The sequence below is a fragment of the Mustelus asterias genome, chromosome 4, assembly GCF_964213995.1.
Source record: "Mustelus asterias chromosome 4, sMusAst1.hap1.1, whole genome shotgun sequence".
Lineage (NCBI taxonomy): Eukaryota > Metazoa > Chordata > Chondrichthyes > Carcharhiniformes > Triakidae > Mustelus > Mustelus asterias.
The window spans coordinates 152,221,318-152,238,305 of record NC_135804.1 but is presented as its reverse complement, the minus strand read 5'-3'; the positions used below and the strand labels follow the sequence as shown (position 1 = coordinate 152,238,305).

General features: G+C 51.3%; 1 protein-coding gene across 4 annotated transcripts in view; it reads left to right on the top strand.

The window, feature by feature from the left end:
- The first annotated feature begins 2,560 nt into the window (after positions 1–2,560).
- LOC144493081 (importin subunit alpha-4-like) overlaps positions 2,561–16,988 on the top strand; it is a 133,025-nt gene continuing 118,597 nt past the window's right edge. The window contains exons 1-2 of one of the 4 annotated variants that reach the window (XM_078211956.1): positions 2,561–2,696; positions 15,354–15,398. In XM_078211956.1, coding sequence (XP_078068082.1) covers positions 2,637–2,696; positions 15,354–15,398 — 105 coding nt within the window. In that variant the 5' untranslated portion in view covers positions 2,561–2,636. The remainder of the gene's footprint in view (positions 2,697–15,353; positions 15,399–16,988) is intronic. The other 3 variants (XM_078211955.1, XM_078211957.1, XM_078211958.1) reach the window with 3 other exon arrangements.

Here is a 16,988-nt window from a genome sequence, read left to right as displayed (position 1 = left end):
GTGCAAGTCCACAAATCCTTGAAGGTGGCAACACAGGTGGAGAAGGTGGTGAAGAAGGCATATGGTATGCTTGCCTTTATGGGACGGGGTATAGAGTATAAAAGCTGGAGTCTGATGATGCAGCTGTATAGAACGCTGGTTAGGCCACATTTGGAGTACTGCGTCCAGTTCTGGTCGCCGCACTACCGGAAGGACGTGGAGGCGTTAGAGAGAGTGCAGAGAAGGTTTACCAGGATGTTGCCTGGTATGGAGGGTCTTAGCTATGAGGAGAGATTGGGTAGACTGGGGTTGTTCTCCTTGGAAAGACGGAGAATGAGGGGAGATCTAATAGAGGTGTACAAAATTATGAAGGGTATAGATAGGGTGAACAGTGGGAAGCTTTTTCCCAGGTCGGAGGTGACGATCACGAGGGGTCACGGGCTCAAGGTGAGAGGGGCGAAGTATAACTCAGATATCAGAGGGACGTTTTTTACACAGAGGGTGGTGGGGGCCTGGAATGCGCTGCCAAGTAGTGTGGTGGAGGCAGGCACGCTGACATCGTTTAAGACTTACCTGGATAGTCACATGAGCAGCCTGGGAATGGAGGGATACAAACGATTGGTCTAGTTGGACCAAGGAGCGGCACAGGCTTGGAGGGCCGAAGGGCCTGTTTCCTGTGCTGTACTGTTCTTTGTTCTTAGTTTTGTTTTGATATAAATGACTCAACCGCACTTGCAGTCAGATCTGACCTTTTGGTCCACTGGTATGTGTCATAGATGTGGAGATGCGGGCGTTGGACTGGGGTAAACACAGTAAGAAGTCTCACAACACCATGTTGAAGTCCGACAGGTTTATTTGGTAGCAAAAGCCACTAGCTTTCGGAGCGCTGTTCCTTCGTAAGGTAAGTGGGGGTTACAGATAGTGTGACATGAACCCAAGATCAGGGTTGAAGCCGTCCTCATGTGTGCGGAACTTGGCTATCAGTTTCTGCTCAGTGACTCTGCGCTGTCGTGTGTGGTGAAGGCCGCCTTGGAGAACGCTTCCCCGAAGATCAGAGGCTGAATGCCCGTGATCACGGTCACGTAAGCGTTCTCCACGGCGACCTTCACAACACACAACGCAGAGTCCGCAGACTGGGGCTAAATGTTGTCCCTCTGCACTGTGGGGGTTCTGTGTGGTTCCCCTGGTAAATGCCCCTTGATGTGGAGATGCCGGCGTTGGACTGGGGTAAACACAGTAAGAAGTTTAACAACACCAGGTTAAAGTCCAACAGGTTTATTTGGTAGCAAAAGCCACACAAGCTTTCGAAGCTCTAAGCCCCTTCTTCAGGTGAGTGAGAATTCTGTTCACAAACAGAGCTTATAAAGACACAGACTCAATTTACATGAATAATGGTTGGAATGCGAATACTTACAACTAATCAAGTCTTTAAGAAACAAAACAATGGGAGTGGAGAGAGCATCAAGACAGGCTAAAAAGATGTGTATTGTCTCCAGACAAGACAGCCAGTGAAACTCTGCAGGTCCACGCAACTGTGGGAGTTACAAATAGTGTGACATAAACCCAATATCCCGGTTGAGGCCGTCCTCGTGTGTGTGGAACTTGGCTATCAGTTTCTGCTCAGCGACTCTGCGCTGTACGGTACATACTCTTGCAACTCGGCCAACGTTGTCTACCTGATACGCTGCAAGAAAGGATGTCCCGAGGCATGGTACATTGGGGAAACTATGCAGACGCTGCGACAACGGATGAATGAACACCGTTCATGGACGAAAAGAAATTGGTTTAGGTTGGAGGGTCACAGTTGGAGGGTCACAGTTTTTTTTTAACTGGTCGGTGCAACATCGTGGGCCGAAGGGCCTGTTCTGCGCTGTAATGTTCTATGTTCTATGTTCTATGTTCTAATCACCAGGCAAGACTGTTCTCTTCCTGTGGGGGAGCACTTCAGCGGTCACGGGCATTCGGCCTCTGATCTTCGGGTAAGCGTTCTCCAAGGCGGCCTTCGCGACACACGACGGCGCAGAGTCGCTGAGCAGAAACTGATCGCCAAGTTCCGCACACACGGAATGTAAATTGAGTCTGTGTCTTTATAAGCTCTGTTTGTGAACAGAATTCCCACTCACCTGAAGAAGGGACTCAGAGCCTCGAAAGCTTGTGTGGCTTTTGCTACCAAATAAACCTGTTGGACTTTAACCTGGTGTTGTTAAACTTCTTACTGTAACTGCCCCTTCCCCAGACAATTACTCACATACTCTGACCATGTCTCCCCCACAACCCAGGGTCTTCCACCCTGCAGTCACTGCCCCGCCCCCTCGGGTTAATGCTCCTCCCCTTCGGGTTAGTGCCCCTCCCCCTGAGGGTCAATGCCCCTCCCCCTCCGGTTAATGCCCCACCCCTTCAGGTTAGTGCCCCTCCCCCTTCGGGTTAGTGCCCCTCCCCCTGGGGGTCAATGCCCCTCCCCCTCCGGTTAATGCCCCTCCCCCTGGGGGGTCAATGCTCCTCCCCTCGGAATCAATGCCCTCACTCGCGCGCTTTCTCATGCGCGGGCCCGGTGGCGTGCGCGCTCCCGCGGCGTACCGGGCCTGTGCGTGCGCGCGCCCTCGCGGGTGTGTGTCGGGTCGCGCGCGCGCGCGCGGATTCCGGGTGGAGCGGCCGCCATGTCGGAGCCGGAAAACCACCGCATCCGGAACTTCAAAAATAAGGGCCGCGATGTGGAGGTACCGGGGGTCAGGGGTGAAGGGTCACAGGGAGGGGTACCGGGGGGGGGGGATCAGGGGTGAAGGGTCACAGGGAGGGGTACCGGGGGGGGGGGGGGGGGGATCAGGGGTGAAGTGCCAGGGGGGAGGGATACCGGGGAACAGGAATTGGGGCCTCCCCCCGCACCGATCCGGCCCCTTCCTCATTGACACTGCTGAACCTCGCCCTTGGCACTTCCCCCCCCCCCCCCCGGGGTCTCTGCCCCCCCCCCCCCGGGGTCTCTGCCCCCTCCCCCCCCGGGGTCTCTGCCCCCCCCCCCCCGGGGTCTCTGCCCCCCCCCCCCCCCCCCGGGGTCTCTGCCCCCCCCCCCCCGCCGGGTCTCTGCCCCCCCCCCCCCCCCGGGGTCTCTGCCCCCCCCCCCCCCCAGGGTCTCTGCCCCCCCCCCGGGGTCTCTGCCCCCCCCCCGGGGTCTCTGCCCCCCCCCCCCCGGGGTCTATGCCCCCCCCCCGGGGTCTATGCCCCCCCCCCCCCGGGGTCTCTGCCCCCCCCCCCCCCCCGGGGTCTCTGCCCCCCCCCCCCCCCCCCCCCCGGGGTCTCTGCCCCCCCCCCCCCCCCCGGGGTCTCTGCCCCCCCCCCCCCCCCGGGGTCTCTGCCCCCCCCCCCGGGGTCTCTGCCCCCCCCCCCCCCCCCCGGGGTCTCTGCCCCCCCCCCCCCCCCCCCCCGGGGTCTCTGCCCCCCCCCCGTGGTCTCTGCCCCCCCCCCTGGTCTCTGCCCCCCCCCGGGGTCTCTGCCCCCCCCCCCCCCCCCGGGGTCTCTGCCCCCCCCCCCCGGGGTCTCTGCCCCCCCCCCCGGGTCTCTGCCCCCCCCCCCTCCCTCCCGGGTCTCGGCCCCCCCCTCCCTCCCGGGTCTCTGCCCCCCCTCCCTCCCGGGTCTCTGCCCCCCCCCTCCCTCCCGGGTCCCTGCCCCCCCCCTCCCACCCGGGTCTCTGCTCCCCCCCGGGTCTCTGCCCCCCCCTCCCCGGGGTCTCTGCCCCCCCCTCCCCGGGGTCTCTGCCCCCCCCCCCTTGGGGTCTCTGCCCCCCCCCCCCTTGGGGTCTCTGCCCCCCCCCCTTGGGGTCTCTGCCCCCCCCCCCCCCCCTTGGGGTCTCTGCCCCCCCCCCGGGGTCTCTGCCACCCCCCCCCCCCTCCGGGTCTCTGCCCCCCCCCCCCCCCCGGGTCTCTGCCCCCCCCCCCACCACGGGTCTCTGCCCCCCCCCCCACCACGGGTCTCTGCCCCCCCCCCCCCCCCCCCACGGGTCTCTGCCCCTCCCCCCCCCCCCAACGGGTCTCTGCCCCTCCCCCCCCCCCAACGGGTCTCTGCCCCCCCCCCCCCACCATGGGTCTCTGCCCCCCCCCACCACGGGTCTCTGCCCCCCCCCCCCCCCTGCCCCGCACCGCACCCCCAGGTCTCTTGTCCCCTCCTCCCGCCCCGCACCCCTGGATCTCTCGCCCCGCCTCCCCCGCCCTGCACCCCTGGGTCTTTCACCCCCCTGCCCCTGTCCCGCACCCCCGGATTGCCCGCCCGCCCCACACCGCACCCCTGGGACTCTTTCCCCCCACCCCCTGCGTCTCTCTCCCCCCGCGCCCCCCCCCCGGGTGTCTCTTTCTCTCCCCCCCCCCCCCCCCCGGGTGTCTCTTTCTCCCCCCCCTGGGTCTCTTCCCCCCCCCCGGCCCCAGGTCTCTCCCCCGCCCCCCCCCCCGGGTCTCTCTCTCTCTCTCCCCCCCCCCCCCCCCCCCCCCCCGGGTCTCTCTCCCCCACCCCGCCCCCCTAATTTTTTTGAATCAAAATTAGTTTTGATTCAAACTAATTCTGTGCTGATGGTGACTGGATTTAATTTCCTCCCTCATTTTTTAAAAAGTATTTCTGCGATACTTGTGATATCCTCTACAGTAAAGACCAATGCAAAATATCTAAAAATATTCAAAATATCTCTGCCACCTATTTCCTTGTTCCCCATCATGACTTCCCGAGTTTCTTTTTGAAAGGAGCCAATGCTTTCTTTTGCTTCTCTCTTCCTTTTAGTGTCCTTAAAAAAAAGCTCTAATTGTCTGTTTTTATCTTTCTCGCTAGCTTGCCATGATAGTTTATTTTATCATCCCTGATTTTTTTTTTAGTCTATTCTTGCTGCATTCTGAATCTATCCCACTCTTCTGGCCTACCACTAACCTTTGCCATTGTATATTTCCGATTTCAACTCTATATGATTCTCAAGTTCCTTGGTTATCCATGGTAGTTTCTTCCTCCCCTTAGAGTCATTTTCCCTCAGTGGGATATATTTTTGCTCAGAATCATGAATTATCTCACTAAATGTCTGCCACTGCTCATCAGGGCGACACGGTGGCCCTGCGGCCTCACAGTGCCAGGGACCCAGGTTCAATTCTGGCCTCAGGTCACTAGATGGAGTTTGCATGCTCTCCCTGTGTCTGCGTGGGTTTCCTCCGGATGCTCCAGTTTTCTCCCACATTCCAAAGATGTGCGGGTTAGGTTGATTGGCCATGCTAAATTGTCCCTTAGTGTCAATGGGATTAGCATGGTAAATAGGTGGGGTTATGGGGATAAGGCCTGGGTGGGATTGTTGTCGGTGCGGACTCGATGGGCTGGATGGCCTCCTTCTGCACTGTAGGATTTTATGATTCTAATCTATTCTCTTACCTATTAATCTACATGACCAGTTCATTTTGGCCAATTCCATCCTCATATCTTCCTAATTCCCCTTCTTTAAATTATATCATAGATTAGAACCGTAGAATCCCTACAGTGCAGAAAGAGCCCATTTATCCCATTGAGTCTACACTTACTCTCTGAAAGAGTATCTTACCCAGGCCCACACTCCCTCCCGCCCTATCCCCGTAACCCCGCGCATTTACCGTGGCCGACCTACCTAACTGACACATTTTTGGATGGTGGGAGGAAACCGGAGCACCTGGAGGAAACCCACTTTGACCAATACTTCCGAGGGGATCCGTAACCTTGAAATCATTGATTAAACCTACCTCATTGCACATTACCAGATTTAAAATAGCCTGATCCCCAGTTGGCTTCATAACATTTTCTCCACGAAACCATGCTGAATGCATTCTATGAAGTCATTCTCTTGGCTGCCATTTCCAATTTGATTGGTCCAATCTATATGAAAATTACAGTCATCCATGATTAATGCAGTACTTTTTTGTACATGTATTTGTTATTTCTTGATTTAAACTCGTTCCTATGGTGTGGCTACTTTTCGGGGGTCTCTACAATACTCCTACCGCTCTCTTCCTCCCTTTGGTATTTGTCACTTGCACCCAAATCAACTCCACATCCTCTGAGCCTAGATCGCCCCCCAGAACTGCACTTATTTCCTCTTGTTAACAGAACTGATCCATCACAATATCCGCCTTCCTAAAAGTCAAATAACTCTGAATATTGATTTCCCAACTTTAAATTCCCTGCAACCATGTCTCAGTAAATGCTGTAAGAAGTTTAACAACACCAGGTTAAAGTCCAACAGGTTTATTTGGTAGCAAAAGCCACACAAGCTTTCGGAGTTCTAAGCCCCTTCTTCAGGTGAGTGGGAATTCTGTTCACAAACAGAGCTTATAAAGACACAGACTCAATTTACATGAATAATGGTTGGAATGCGAATACTTACAACTAATCAAGTCTTTAAGAAACAAAACAATGTGAGTGGAGAGAGCATCAAGACAGGCTAAAAAGATGTGTATTGTCTCCAGACAAGACAGCCAGTGAAACTCTGCAGGTCCACGCAACTGTGGGAGTTACAAATAGTGTGACATGAACCCAATATCCCGGTTGAGGCCATCCTCGTGTGTGCGGAACTTGGCTATCAGTTTCTGCTCAGCGACTCTGCGCTGTCGTGTGTCGCGAAGGCCGCCTTGGAGAACGCTTACCCGAATATCAGAGGCCGAATGCCCGTGACCGCTGAAGTGCTCCCCAACAGGAAGAGAACAGTCTTGCCTGGTGATTGTCGAGTGGTGTTCATTCATCCGTTGTCGCAGCGTCTGCATGGTTTCCCCAATGTACCATGCCTCGGGACATCCTTTCTTGCAGATATACGCTGCAAGAAAGGATGTCCCGAGGCATGGTACATTGGGGAAACTATGCAGACGCTGCGACAACGGATGAATGAACACCGCTCGACAATCACCAGACAAGACTGTTCTCTTCCTGTTGGGGAGCACTTCAGCGGTCACGGGCATTCGGCCTCTGATATTCGGGTAAGCGTTCTCCAAGGCGGCCTTTGCGACACACGACAGCGCAGAGTCGCTGAGCAGAAACTGATAGCCAAGTTCCGCACACACGAGGACGGCCTCAACCGGGATATTGGGTTCATGTCACACTATTTGTAACCCCCACAGTTACCTAGACCTGCAGAGTTTCACTGGCTGTCTTGTCTGGAGACAATACACATCTTTTTAGCCTGTCTTGATGCTCTCTCCACTCACATTGTTTTGTTTCTTAAAGACTTGATTAGTTGTAAGTATTCGCATTCCAACCATTATTCATGTAAATTGAGTTTGTGTCTTTATAAGCTCTGTTTGTGAACAGAATTCCCACTCACCTGAAGAAGGGGCTTAGAGCTCCGAAAGCTTGTGTGGCTTTTGCTACCAAATAAACCTGTTGGACTTTAACCTGGTGTTGTTAAACTTCTTACTAGATGGAGTTCAATCCAGATAAATGCGAAGTGATGCATTTTGGTAGAACTAACGTAGTGGGGAGCTATACGATAAATGGCAGAACCATAAAGGGTGTAGATACGCAGAGGGACCTGGGTGTACAAGTCCACAGATCCTTGAAGGTGACGTCACAGGTGGAGAAGGTAGTGAATAAGGCATATGGCATGCTTGCCTTTATAGGACGGGGCATAGAGTATAAAAGTTGGGGTCTGATGTTGCGCTTGTATAGAACGTTGGTTCGGCCGCATTTGGAATACTGCGCCCAGTTCTGGTCGCCACACTACCAGAAGGACGTGGAGGCTTTAGAGAGAGTGCAGAGGAGGTTTACCAGGATGTTGCCTGGTATAGAAGGGCTTAGTTATGAGGAGAGGTTGGGTAAACTGGGGTTGTTCTCACTGGAAAGACGGAGGATGAGGGGTGTATAAAATTATGAAAGGCATATAGATAGGGTGAACGATGGGAAGCTTTTTCCCAGATCGGTGGTGACGTTCACGAGGGGTCATAGGTTCAAGGTGAGGGGAGGGGAGGTATAACACGGATATCAGAAGGATGTATTTTACACAGAGGGTGGTGGGGGCCTGGAATGCGCTGCCGGGCAAGGTGGTGGAGGCGGACACACTGGGAACGTTTAAGACTTATCTAGATAGCCACATGAACGGAGTGGGAATGGAGGGATACAAAAGAATGGTCTAGTTTGGACCAGGGAGCGGCGCGGGCTTGGAGGGCCGAATGGCCTGTTCCTGTGCTGTATTGTTCTTTGTTTTTTGTTCTTTGAAATTGCGGGTCCCCTAGCCGAGATATTTTAATCATCGATAATCACGGGTGAGGTGCCTGAAGGTTGGAGAGTGGCAAATGTTGTGCATTTGTTTAAAAAGGGGTGCAGGGAGAAGCCTGGGAACTACAGGCCAGTGAGCCTCACATCTGTGGTGGGTAAATTGTTGGAAAGTATTTTGAGAGACAGGTTCTGCAGGCATTTAGAGATGCAAGGACTGATTAGGGACAGTCAGCATGGCTTTGTGAGTGGAAAATCATGTCCCACAAATTTGATTGAGTTTTTTGAAGGGGTAACCAAGAAGGTAGATGAGGGCAGTGCAGTTGATGTTGTCTACATGGACTTTAGCAAGGCCTTTGACAAGGTACCACATGGTAGGATGTTGCATAAGGTTAAATCTCACGGGATTCAGGGTGAGATATCCAAATGGATACAACATTGGCTTCTTGACAGAAGCCAGAGGGTGGTTGTGGAGAGTTGTTTTTCAAACTGGAGGCCTGTGACCAATGGTGTGCCTCAGGGATCAGTGCTGGGCCCACTGTTATTTCTCATTTATATTAATGATTTGGATGAGAATATAGGAGGCATGGTTAGTAAGTTTGCAGATGACGCCAAGATTGGTGGCATAGTGGACAGTGAAGAAAGTTATCTCCAATTGCAACGGGATCTTGATCAGTTGGGCCAGTGGGCTGACGAATGGCAGATGGAGTTCAATTTAGACAAATGCGAGGTCATGCATTTTGGTAAAGTGAACTAGGGCAGGACTTACTCAGTTAATAGTAGGGCGTTGGGGAGAGTTACAGAACAAAGATATCTCGGGTACATGTTCATAGCTCCTTGAAAGTGGAGTCACAGGTGGACAGAGTGGTGAAGAAGGCATTCGGCATGCTTGGTTCCATTGGTCAGAACATTGAATACAGGAGTTGGAATGTCTTGTTGAAGTTGTACAGGACATTGGTAAGGCCACACTTGGAATACTGTGTGCAATTCTGGTCACCCTATTATAGAAAGGATATTATTAAACTAGAAAGAGTGCAGAAAAGATTTACTAGGATGCTACCAGGACTTGATGGATTGAGTTATAAGGAGAGGCTGGATAGACTGGGACTTTTTTCTCTGGAGCGTAGGAGGCTGAGGGGTGATCTTATAGAGGTCTATAAAATAATGAGGGGCACAGATCAGCTAGATCGTCAATATCTTTCCCCAAAGGTAGGGGAGTCTAAAACTAGAGGGCATAGGTTTAAGGTGAGAGGGGAGAGATACAAAAGTGTCCAGAGGGGCAATTTTTTCACAGAGGGTGGTGAGTGTCTGGAACAAGCTGCCAGAGGTAATAGTAGAGGCGGGTACAATTTTGTCTTTTTAAAAGCATTTAGATAGTTACATGGGTGCGATGAGTATAGAGGGATATGGGCCAAATGCAGGCAATTGGGATTCGCTTTGGGGTTTTAAAAAAAAAAGGGCAGCATGGACAAGTTGGGCTGAAGGGCCTGTTTCCATGCTGGAAACTTCTATGATCCTATCACTTTTCCTTGCACTAAATTCTCGGGACAATCGGAACAGTGTTATTGCCTTTCATTTCCACGTCTTCCTACTTTGCTTTCGCTTTTTCTGCCTTTTGTTTCTAACCCCGTCTCCATCTCCTCTAATTCGCTGCTCAGGGACCCATCCTCCTCCCATACTAGTTCAAAGCCTCCCCAACAGCACCAGCAAACACCCTGCAAGGATACTGGCCCAAGTTCTGTTGGGGTGTAACCCATCCAATTTGGGTGGCATGGTGGCACAGTGATTAGCATTGCTGCCCCTCAGCACCAGGGACCCGGATTTGATTCCTGGCTTGGGTCACTGTCTGTGTGGAGTTTGCACATTCTCCCCGTGTCTGCATGGGTTTCCTCCGGGTGCTCCGGTTTCCTCCCACAGTCTCAAAGACGCGCTGGTTAGGTGCCAGATTGTGGCGACTCGGGGAATTTCACAGTAACTTCATTGCAGTGTAAATATAAGCCCTACTTGTGACTAATAAATAAAATAAACAACAGGTCCCACCTTCCCCAGAATCTGTCCCAATGCCCCAGGAATCTGAAACCCATCCTCCTGCACCACCCCTCCAGCCACGCATTATTCCTCCTATTTCTGCACTTGTTAGTGTGTGGAATTGGGAGTAATCCTGAAATTGCTACCTTGGAAGTCCTGCTTAATTTATCACGAATTCCCTGTATTCAGCTTCCAGGACATCATCCCGTTTTTTACCCATGTCATGGGTATCAATGTTTTTGATTTGATTTATTATTGTCACATGTATTAGTATATAATGAAAAGTATTGTTTCTTGCGCACTACACAGACAAAGCATACCATATATAGAGAAGAAAGGAGAACGTGCAGAATATAGGGGCAGCACTGTGGCACAGTGGTTAGCACTGCTGCTTCACAGCACCAGGGACCCGGGTTCAATTCCCGGCTTGGGTCACTGTCTGTGTGGAGTTTGCACGTTCTCCCCGTGTCTGCGTGGGTTTCCTCCCACAGTCTAAAAGACCCCGTGCTCGTTAGGTGCATTGACCCGAACAAGTGCTGGAATGTGGCAACTAGGGGAATTTCACAGTAACTTCATTGTAGTGTTAATGTAAGCCTTACTTGTGACTAATAAATAAACTTAAAAAAAAACTTTAGTGTTACAGTCATAGCTAGGGTGTATAGAAATATCAACTTAATATAAGGTAGGTCCACTCAAAAGTCTGGTGGCAGCAGGGAAGAAGGTGTTGTGAGTCGGTTGGTATAATGTGTACTACAACTGCTGGCTCCTTACCCTCCCCTTTCAAATGTTCTGCAGTCGCTCTGTGACATGCTGGACCCTATCACCAGGGAGGCAACATACCATCCTGGAATCATGTTTGTGGCCTTATAAGTGCCTATATATTCCCTTTACAGTTGAATCCCCTATCACTATAGCCCTACTCCTCTTTGTCCCCCTCCATCTGCGCAGTTGAGCCACCCATGATATAATGGGCTTAGCTTCCACTGCATTCCCCTGAGAAGTCGTTACCCCCAACAGTATGCAAAGCAGCATATCCATTTGAGAAGGCTGTGACCTCTGGGAACTCCTGTATTACCTGGCTACCTCCACTCTGTCTGACAGTCACCCTTTCTTTATTTTTTATTCATTTATGGGAGTGGGCATCACATTTATTGCCCATCCCTAATTGCCCTTGAGAAGGTGGTGGTGGTGACTGCCATCTTGAATTGCCACAGCCCTTGAGGTGAGCCATAGTGCAGTTAGGAAGAGAGTTCCAGGATTCTGACCTAGTGACAGTGAATACATGAGGATGGTGAGTGACTTGGAGGGGATTCCTCAGGTGGTGGTGTTCCCAGGTCTGCCTGCACAGACTTACCCTGGAGTGTGACCGTTTCTCTAAAGATGCTTGCCACAGAAATCACAGCCTTACGGATGCTCCAAGGTGACTCCAGTCGTTGCTCCAATTCCTAAACACAGATGGCAGCCAAGCTGTTCTGTCATGACTTGCCCTTGGATAACTTACTATTTCCAAGTTTGAGAATATTAGTAACACTGAGGACCTGTTTCTATTTAAGATGCTAACTCTGTAACAACAGACCTTGCATTCATTCTTACTATACTATCAAATGGTAGAATGGATACTCACCAATTCCTGCTTAGCAATCAGCAGTTTCCCAGACTTCATAACTAGAACCATAGAACCACAGAACATTACAGCACAGAAACAGGCCTTTTGGCCCTTCTTGGCTGTGCCGAACCATTTTTCTGCCTAGTCCCACTGACCTGCACCTGGACCATATCCCTTCACACCCCTCTCATCCATGTACCTGTCCAAGTTTTTCTTAAATGTTAAAAGTGAGCCCGCATTCACCACTTCATCTGGCAGCTCATTCCACACTCCCACCACTCTCTGTGTGAAGAAGCCCCCCCTAATATTCCCTTTAAACTTTTCCCCCTTCACCCTTAACCCATGTCCTCTAGTTTTTTTCTCCCCCAGCCTCAGTGGAAAAAGCCTGCTTGCATTCACTCTATCTATACCCATCAAAATCTTATACACCTCTATCAAATCTCCCCTCATTCTTCTACGCTCCAGGGAATAAAGTCCCAACCTATTCAATCTCTCTCTGTAACTCTGTAACTACGATGCTGATTGCCGGACACTTCCCTATTGCCCTTGGCAAGGTGATGGTGAGCCGCCGCCTTGAACCACTGCAGTCCATGTAGTGTAGGTACACTCACATTGCTATTAGGGAGGGAATTCCATGATTCTGACCCAGTGACAGTGAAGGAACGGTGATATAGTTTCAAGTCAGAATGTGTCTGACTTGGAGAGGAATGTGCAGGTGGTGATGTTCCCATGCAGGTACTGCAGAAGGTAGCAGTTGTGGGTTTAACAGGTACTGTGAAAGGAGCTTGGTGAATTGCTGCAATCTATCTTGTAGATGGTACACACTGCTGTCACTGTTTTTCAGCCATAGAAGGAGTGAATGCTTATAGTTGTGGCTCGGGTGCCAGTGAAGTGAGCTGCATTGTCCTGGATGATTTTAAGGCAGTTTGAGGGGTTTCTGTAATGAATTAAAGCTTTTTGTAAATACTCTGTGCTTTGCCTCACTTGCAGCCTATCAAGCAGAGATTGAATGTGGAACTGTTTGAGGCTCAAATTTAGAGCAAATAAGTGTTGCAGGCAACTCCAAGTGCATGTTTCAAGAACTAAAATCTACAGCTTGGATTTAAAACAGATACTTTGTTCTGATCCCTGTAGAGACCGATAAATTTTTAAAAGAGGTTTGAATTCCCAATGACTGACTCGAAGGATCACACAGCAAGATTTTGTGTTGAGATGTTTACTACAAACATACTAATAGCAACATTAACTTAACATTACTTAGTAGACAACTAATACAAGAAACCACAGAAAAGATATCACCTCTTAACTTCCGAACATGACTGTAAGCTCCACCCCGCGTTTTATACACGATACTATACTCTCAGCAGAATTGTAGTTTTTCCAGGAACCAGTTTAAAGTTACTCTCAGCTTCCAGCTGGCTTGTTCTTCTCCTATTCACTGTGTCATTATGTCTAGTGTCTGTCAAAAGTCATTTTCCTCAGTCTTTGAGAATCGTTAAACTGAATTCCAGCAGCAAGTCCCATTTAGGGGTTTGGCAAGGAAAATCTTGCAGAGTCCTTCAATTTCCATAGGTTCTGTCTCTTCAATCAGAGAACAAGCTCTCACCATAATTCTGTCTGGTGTCTAACAGAGAGCAGCTTTTCCCCTGCTACTCTCTCTCTTTCTCTGAATCTGACTGCCTGAGAGTCCATAAGTCTGTGTGCCCAGGTGTGAAAGCTCAGGTTTCAATGGGACATGAATTGGGCCCCAGTCCACATGGTAAGCAGGAACGAGTAGAAAGTTACAAGCTCCATTTTACCTTGAATTAAGAGAATTTAAAACATAACCATCTTATAAAACCTCCCCCCTGTCACTAACCTTCTTCTCTGCTTCAGCTGCTCCACCCCCTCTTATACAGTAAATAATCCATCACGTTTCTCCCTCTCTTTTGCTCTGAAGAAGTCTTTTCGACTCAAAACATGAATTTTGTTTTTCTCTGCACATTGGATTTTAGTAAGGCGTTTGATAAGGTTCACCATGGTAGGCTTCTGCAGAAAATGCAGATGTATGGGATTGGGGGTGATCTAGGAAATTGGATCAGGAATTGGCTAGCGGATAGGAAACAGAGGGTGGTGGTTGATAGTAAATATTCATCATGGAGTGCGGTTACAAGTGGTGTACCTCAGGGATCTGTTTTGGGGCCACTGCTGTTTGTAATATTTATTAATGATCTGGATGAGGGTATAGTTGGGTGGATTAGCAAATTTGCTGATGACACCAAAGTCGGTGGTGTGGTAGACAGTGAGGAAGGGTGTCGTAGTTTGCAGGAAGACTTAGACAGGTTGCAAAGTTGGGCCGAGAGGTGGCGGATGGAGTTTAATGCGGAGAAGTGTGAGGTAATTCACTTTGGTAGGAATAACAGATGTGTTGAGTATAGGGCTAACGGGAGGACTTTGAATAGTGTGGAGGAGCAGAGGGATCTAGGTGTATGTGTGCATAGATCCCTGAAAGTTGGGAATCAAGTAGATAAGGTTGTTAAGAAGGCATATGGTGTCTTGGCGTTTATTGGTAGGGGGATTGAATTTAGGAGTCGTAGCGTTATGTTGCAACTGTACACAACTCTGGTGCGGCCGCACTTGGAGTACTGTGTGCAGTTCTGGTCCCCACATTACAGGAAGGATGTGGAGGCTTTGGAGAGGGTGCAGAGGAGGTTTACCAGGATGTTGCCTGGTATGGAGGGGAGATCCTATGAGGAGAGGCTGAGGGATTTGGGATTGTTTTCGCTGGAAAGGCGGCGGCTAAGAGGGGATCTTATTGAAACATATAAGATGATTAGAGGTTTAGATAGGGTGGATAGTGATAGCCTTTTTCCTCTGATGGAGAAATCCAGCACGAGGGGGCATGGCTTTAAATTGAGGGGGGGTAGTTATAGAACCGATGTCAGGGGTAGGTTCTTTACCCAGAGGGTGGTGAGGGATTGGAATGCCCTGCCAGCATCAGTAGTAAATGCGCCTAGTTTGGGGGCGTTTAAGAGATCCGTAGATAGGTTCATGGACGAAAAGAAATTGGTTTAGGTTGGAGGGTCACAGTTTTTTTTTTAACTGGTCGGTGCAACATCGTGGGCCGAAGGGCCTGTTCTGCGCTGTAATGTTCTATGTTCTATGTTCTATACCAGACCTGTTGGGTTTTCCAACATTTTCTGTTTTTGTTTCACATTTCCAGCATCTGCAGTATTTTGCTTTTATTAGAAAACCTCACAGCTGGAACAACTGCAAAATAAGAATTGCGGAACAGAGTGAGCATCCATTGTTGGAGGGATCTTTTTAAACAGTCGGTTATGTTTGGATGGTGATTTTATCTCATCCCTCAGTCAACCTCTAACAAATGCTGTAACATATTGATTTGTCGAGATGACTGTCATTTCTGAAAGCTTTATTAGGAATTGCAAAGCATTGTGCAAATAGTGTAGGTGTTATGTGAAATATTCAGTACATTTAACTTGTAAGATCACTGGGAGAATATTATAGTTTCTGTAATCACTGACTAATGATGTATTTGTCTTTAATTTTACAGACAATGAGAAAACAGCGAAATGAAATCACAGTTGAGTTACGAAAGGCAAGTATTGGAACCTCAGTCACCAGCTTCGTGCTGGATTTGCTTTCGCTTTCAGTCCCTTCTTTACACCCATCCCTCGAAATACTCCCCCGTTAATGAATTGGCTGCCAGCCCTGATAGTTCTAAAATCAAACATCCACCTCTTCAGTGTAAACAGAGACAACGCATTTACTTCACAATCAGTACTGCTCCAGTGAGAGGGAGACGCAGGTCACAGTGCTGCTCCAGTGAGAGGGAGCCGCAGTGCTGCTCCAGTGAGAGGGAGACGCAGGTCACAGCGCTGCTCCAGTGAGAGGGAGCCGCAGTGCTGCTCCAGTGAGAGGGAGACGCAGGCCGCAGTGCTGCTCCAGTGAGAGTGAGACGCAGGTCACAGCGCTGCTCCAGTGAGAGTGAGACGCAGGCCGCAGTGCTGCTCCAGCAAGAGTGAGACGCAGGTCACAGTGCTGCTCCAGTGAGAGGGAGCCGCAGTGCTGCTCCAGTGAGAGGGAGACGCAGGCCGCAGTGCTGCTCCAGTGAGAGGGAGCCGCAGTGCTGCTCCAGTGAGAGGGAGACGCAGGCCGCAGTGCTGCTCCAGTGAGAGTGAGACGCAGGCCGCAGTGCTGCTCCAGTGAGAGTGAGACGCAGGTCACAGTGCTGCTCCAGTGAGAGTGAGATGCAGGTCACAGTGCTGCTCCAGTGAGAGTGAGACGCAGGCCGCAGCGCTGCTCCAGTGAGAGGGAGACGCAGGCCGCAGTGCTGCTCCAGTGAGAGGGAGACGCAGGTCACAGCGCTGCTCCAGTGAGAGGGAGACGCAGGCCGCAGTGCTGCTCCAGTGAGAGGGAGACGCAGGTCACAGTGCTGCTCCAGCGAGAGTGAGACGCAGGTCGCAGCGCTGCTCCAGTGAGAGTGAGACGCAGGTCGCAGCGCTGCTCCAGTGAGAGTGAGACGCAGGTCGCAGCGTTGCTCCAGTGAGAGGGAGACGCAGGCCGCAGCGTTGCTCCAGTGAGAGTGAGACGCAGGTCACAGTGCTGCTCCAGCGAGAGTGAGACGCAAGTCGCAGCGTTGCTCCAGCGAGAGTGAGACGCAAGTCACAGCGCTGCTCCAGCGAGAGTGAGACGCAAGTCACAGCGCTGCTCCAGTGAGAGTGAGACGCAGGTCACAGCGCTGCTCCAGCGAGAGTGAGATGCAGGTCACAGTGCTGCTCCAGTGAGAGGGAGACGCAGGTCGCAGTGCTGCTCCAGTGAGAGGGAGACGCAGGCCGCAGTGCTGCTCCAGCGAGAGTGAGACGCAGGTCGCAACAGTGCCCGGGGCTGGTATGTGTGCAGGAAATATCTCCAGCTGCAGCTCATGGAAGTCCACGTTTCCGAGCTGGAGGGGCAGCTGGAGACACTGTGGAGCTCCGTGAGGCGGAGAGTACAGTGGACAGCACGTATAGAGAGGTAGTCACACCGCAGACCCAGACTCCACAGGCAGGAAGGGAATGGGTGACCACCAGACAGAGCAAGAGAGCTCGGCCGTGCAGGAATCTCCTGTGGCCATTCCCTTGCGAAACTGATATACTGTTTTGGATACCATTGAGGGGAATGGCCTCTCTGGGGAAAACAGCAGTAG